At 41.7% G+C, this 5487-nt stretch overlaps 2 protein-coding genes across 3 annotated transcripts in view; one reads left to right on the plus strand and one right to left on the minus strand.

The window, feature by feature from the left end:
• The first annotated feature begins 121 nt into the window (after positions 1 to 121).
• Positions 122 to 3160, plus strand: SARC_08863. Of its 2 annotated transcripts, none has more exons than XM_014297136.1 (6): positions 122 to 258; positions 417 to 779; positions 887 to 1023; positions 1334 to 1612; positions 2008 to 2142; positions 2240 to 3160. In XM_014297136.1, the coding sequence occupies exons 2-6, from the start codon at positions 773 to 775 to the stop codon at positions 2810 to 2812; spliced, it is 1131 nt and encodes a 376-aa protein (XP_014152611.1). In that variant the 5' UTR covers positions 122 to 258; positions 417 to 772; the 3' UTR covers positions 2813 to 3160. The 2 variants fall into 2 exon arrangements, with proteins under 2 accessions (XP_014152611.1, XP_014152610.1); XM_014297135.1 differs by having other exon boundaries at positions 2011 to 2142.
• Positions 3161 to 3704: 544 nt separating this feature from the next.
• The window catches only part of SARC_08864 (hypothetical protein), a gene marked incomplete at both ends in the record, with an annotated part of 3900 nt that continues 2117 nt past the window's right edge, over positions 3705 to 5487 (minus strand). The window contains 2 exons of the mRNA XM_014297137.1: positions 3705 to 3762; positions 4068 to 4190. Coding sequence (XP_014152612.1) covers positions 3705 to 3762; positions 4068 to 4190 — 181 coding nt within the window. The remainder of the gene's footprint in view (positions 3763 to 4067; positions 4191 to 5487) is intronic.

Raw genomic sequence — 5487 nt, forward strand, 5'->3', positions numbered from 1 at the left:
ATGCGATATGCTAGTAGGGGTATTAATGTGAAGTCGACTATATCGTTGGTACAGTACATTAAGTTTTTGTTTGTCTATAGAAGGAAAAGTTTGGATTTATCTCACCCATTAAGAAAAACACAGGAGACAAGCGATTGGACACTAAAGTATCACTATACTGCGACAATGATGGTAGAGGATCGCCACCGACGGGTCCGTCCGATTCAGAGCATAGAAGTATCAGAAAAAGGTTGAAAGGATTGGAGGGAAATGAAACAGGTATCGAGTTTAGTAACGGCCCTTTCAAAATCAGGGGTAATGATATAATTGCATCAAACTCTGTCGTGATCACACTATGTCTCAAGGCTTATACTTGCGAATGATGATAGACAAAGTGGATATTCAATACACAAATCCAACAATCTCAAACGATGCAGAATCAGACGATGACTACAATGATGAAGCGGAAAAAACCAAGGAACTTGCTAAAATCACGAAATTAGAACCACAGCAATCGAGTGCCGACAAGCAGGAATGTGATCAGATTGGTGATACTGATCGGTATTTCCGGAAACCCTTGGTCATTGATGATGAAGAGCACTGGGGTGTTTCTGCCGTGCGCGAATTCGAATGGGTGCCGACTGAATCAGAAGTAAAACTCGGCTACTTCGATGAACATAGCATTTATGCTGGCTTGAAGTTCGCCTCGTTTGATGAAGCCTTTCAGGCGGTGTCCGTGATAGCATCGAAAGGCAATTTCGCTGTTAAGAAGAAGAACGAGCCAAAGCGTGGAATGTTCGGTAAGGCACTACCCGGTCGAAGTGAGATTTTGATGTCGGATTGAAATGGATTTTATAATTTGGCAGCGTAAACTCATGCATTCTGTGTGCACTCATTGCCAACACAGTTATCGTATGTTCGAGGAGTGGGAACCCTGAAACTCAATACAAGCGAAAGATAAAGCGTCGACAAGAGAAGCGAGACGCGAAGAAGCAATTCCGCACAAGAGTAACCTCGACTCTCGTATGCAATTGTGCGTATAGGGTGAGTAGTATATATTTGCTAACCTCAACTCTCGTATGCAATTGTGCGTATAGGGTGAGTAGTATATATTTGCTAACCTCGACTCTCGTATGCAATTGTGCGTATAGGGCGAGTAGTATATATTTGCTAACCTCGACTCTCGTATGCAATTGTGCGTATAGGGCGAGTAGTATACATTTACTAACCTCGACTCGTATGCAATTGTTCGTATAGGGTGAGTAATATATATTTGCTGGCGATTCCACCATTGCTAGCCATTTTCGGGTTGTATACACTCTACTGACACAGTTCGCAACCTATTCCACTTCAGGTGCGACTAGCACATTGCGAACCCCCGGAAGGTGAAACAGGTGTTCCGTTTCAAAGAGGTGTCGAATACCACGGGTGGATACAAATCACGATGACCTGCTTCAGTCACAATCATGAGTGCGAACCTAATCCGAAACCAGTTAGAACCGTTAAAGTGCCTACCAGGAGAGTTTTGGGGTGTACTGAAAATGGAGCCAATAACATCTCACCACTCAAAAAACTTGCAATTAGCGATATGAGGAGCACCAATCCTCTTGGTTGGGAGAGCCACGGATCAATAGTAAGTTGTATGTTGTACGTGCACCTCACATAGCAATTTCGGTTTTAGTATAGCTACCCAAGGGATTGAGAGAACATTGATTTGCAATCTGATATAGGAAGGAAAGTTATGTAACCTGATTAGGCAGCACTATATAATCGTTGTAATCGTCATATTTGATTTAGTTCAGTCCATGCCACACATTGATTTAGCGATGAGTAGAATCACGTAGACGTATCACCGGCTGCTATAGCTTGTCAATGGACTTCTTTTGAGAGTCATGTTGCCATGTGCTATGATATTGAGCAGTAAACGTACGCAGTGCAAATAATATTGCTGATGGTTTGAAGTTTGTTGATATCGTCCGTTGGTAGCTATCATCCACTGATTTGTCGTGCATTCTTGAATGGTATCAGCAGAATGGTATCGCCGCAGTCGACCCCATACAAAGCGCCATTCAATCACATCCGACCTCGTTGAATAGGGTGCCCGAACCAGAACCACATGCACATCAAATAGCTGTGGAACAATATCAGCGGATCGCTCACCAGGTGTGTATCCGCATCAATACAACTCTTAATCTCGTGCCCTACACCGAACACACACATTGTTCACAATTTATTACAACATCGATACGTATTGTTGCAGATAACGGCACCACTGGAAGGGGGTATACTCTATGTTGAAGGCAAACGTTTTCGGGTCAGACCCACACCCGTTACGGTGGCGGAGGGGGACAGTGGCATCCGGGTTTTGCAATACGCTCTCAGCAGTCGAGGCCACGATTATACCAAACAACAAATCAGAGATATACTTTCTAATTGCCAGAACCCTACCTGGCTGGAGTGCACACAAACCTTTGTTTTCAACTTCAATATTGATCAGTGGAGGCAGGGAATGAAGGGTCACGCTCCCTTGGATGACATGGGCATGTTGTCCGCAATTTTCGAGTTTGGGTTGAATATGGTACTATATAGTTGTAGAAAAAACTCCTTGTTCTGCGATCTCAGGGTTCTAAGTACAGCTTTAGACCAACGGCTGATGTCTGTAGCACCCGAATCCCTTCTTACATCCGACAAGTCCACCCTGCCATACCACGATCTGCCCGTGTTCTATGAACCTGGTTTAGCATTTCATGTCGTGGATAGGGACATTGATTCCACACTCGCGCCGGAGGAGTGCTGGCGCGTTCCCAGCCGAAAACAGGTCTCTTTGTGGTGATCCATTGTGTGTATTAACCAACTTGATCCAGGGTGTACTGACTGAGTGCATGTTGTACCACGCATTAAGAGCTGACACTATAACCCGGGTTGAGTGTGCGGGCTGATTGGGTGATTTCCAATCTGTATTTGTCAGACGGGCTATATGCGGCCTGTACAGCTATCAATTTGTCCGAATCAGTAGTAGACTCAGAACACGACAGTTGTGAGCAGATTTAAAGATCATTATTAGAAGTATTATGCGCATTGACACTCATTTTGTGAGGTCTACCTGATTAGACCCACTGTAAATCACTTCGAAGCCCTACAACGGTAAGTCTCGCTTGTGTATGTGGTGGATACCATCTGGTGCAGTATGTCTATCTGATACTGTCAATAGACAACGGGACAAGTAACGAATTGCCAGGCGCAATAATTTATAATTGACCTGGCTTCTAGTCAGACATTGCACAAATTACGAATGATGGATTAGCTACATCATGGGGTAGAGCAAAATACAAATCATACTGAAATATATGCATCTCCGCCAAGATTAATCCGATATCGGACAATGCCTTGTTTTCGCTGCTATAACTCTAGGGCATGTCATATGGAAGTATTTCATATTGGGCTCGGGCATAACCACCCATCTCAATTTCGATACATGCACGAACTCAATTATATATGGTCCAATTCTGATGCAGTCTTCTGCTAGCGGCATCTTCACAGACGTTGTGCAATCATTATCTAGCTAAAAAAAAGATACAACAAAACAAAGGCAAACATTAGTTTCCGTCGATTAATATATTTAATATTCCGTATTGTTGTATTTCTTAATTAGTATGCTGCATCGTTGCTGCTATGCTGATATTAAGCATATACGCAGCCGGAGGTAGCCTTGATCAATGATCATGTCATTGCATTGATTTTTTCTGCATGTCTTGCATTGGTATTGAATCACCCGTATTGAATCTGTGGCAAACGGACAAATTTACAGCAATAGATTAGTAGAATTTATGATGCCGCATCTCAAGCACGGCCATAGCAAGAACAACACACCGATTTAGAAATCATGAACACACTTCCTAAATTTGAAAGTTTTAAGGCCATGAAAGCATGTTCTTTCCATCATCAGGCCCGATTGAATCTATATTGATTGTGTTCCAGCAACAGAAAAAGTATTTTAAGATTGCACACAAACAATTAATGTTTCACCAGTAAACGTATACAGAATGCATTCAAATTAAGCAGCTTATGCCAACATTCTCGACACTTACTTATTGTGTCCTTCCTGTATCATTTCATTATCGAAGAAGTGCGGTACAGCACATCCTCCCATGGAGATGAAAAATGCACCGACAAATGGTATACTTCCGATAAGCACGAATACAGATCCGAACCTGAGAAATTAAATTTGAGATTCGTAAAAGCAGACAATATATGCAAAGTGGATTAAGTTTATCAAATCACACATATTGAAATCGAGAAAATTTGAGGCACAATCACAAAACAAACACACACATACATAGTATTTCTTAGGCATGTCCGAACGTATGCAGATTCATCGAACAACTAATTACACGTAAATCCGAAATGGACAAACATGTTGTCCAACAGCATATGTGGTTTGCCGAAAAACCACAGAAATGTATCAAAAACCAACAACAACAACTAACTGAGGGCAGTCTCTATCAATCGTACTCACCCAATGACGCGGAGAACGTTGTTCTGGATGAACTCGAGTTCTTGGCTACTGCTATAGCCAAGGCACCGATGCTGAGGTGGATAAACGGCACAAAGTAAAAGTGAGTGTTGGAAGACTCGCTACACCACCCCATGATAAGCATCTAGCAAGTTATTTGTATGTAGTTAAGCAGAACACCAATTATCAAAAAGTGCAACAGCATATTGCCGTGATAAGTATCTCGAGCATGTTATATATATATATTCGATTCAGATTATTATCGGTTATCAGAAAGTCCAACAACATTTGGTATGATGTGAAAATGATGATGAACTTTTTGTGTTCAACGCACTCAAAGAATAAATTTTCGACCGAGTTTGCGAGCTGCGTGGCTGCCTCTCGATATTTTAACACAAGCTAAAACTATAAATACAGATCTGCAGCCGAACAGAGACATCTTGCTCTAGGAGCGTCTTGATGTGACAGCAACTGATACAGCACTTCACCTACGTGTTGATCAACCAGTGTAGTGTTTACAAAAGCACTCTGAACACTCAAGACATCCATCCATACGCATATACTTTAATTCATGATTAATGAAGTAAACGAGTACTCACCAGGTAGGGTTTGCACACGCTCCATCCGAACGACCGACCACTCAAACCCCATTGCGTCGCTGGGCCTAAGAAAATACCCTGTAATGATGTTTAAACAGCTTAGCAAATACTGAAGCCAACGCCAAAAAAACAAAGCCGGTGTGCTGAAGACCGACTCTGACTACCAGTTCTAGTCGGAATCCAAAAAATCGTGTACACATAGCTATGCACCTTGATTTGAAACAAGAAAAACGCACATACTACACAAACTCAAATATATGAAGCTCAATAGGGACATTTAAGTATCCTAATACATAGGCGACTCATTAAAGCGAAAAGAAATATTATATATATATATATATATATATATATATATATATATATATGTCTTATAGTAAGTAGAGACAAATAACTAAC

Source organism: Sphaeroforma arctica (genome assembly GCF_001186125.1).
Source record: "Sphaeroforma arctica JP610 unplaced genomic scaffold supercont1.842, whole genome shotgun sequence".
NCBI classification, from domain to species: Eukaryota; class Ichthyosporea; order Ichthyophonida; genus Sphaeroforma; species Sphaeroforma arctica.

Excerpts from the sequence above, each read along its gene's own strand:
- SARC_08863 (XM_014297136.1), top strand. Across the intron at positions 1,613-2,007 it reads GGGAGAGCCACGGATCAATA|CAGAATGGTATCGCCGCAGT; the intron begins GTAAGTTGTATG and ends GAATGGTATCAG. Across the intron at positions 2,143-2,239 it reads ATCAGCGGATCGCTCACCAG|ATAACGGCACCACTGGAAGG; the intron begins GTGTGTATCCGC and ends GTATTGTTGCAG.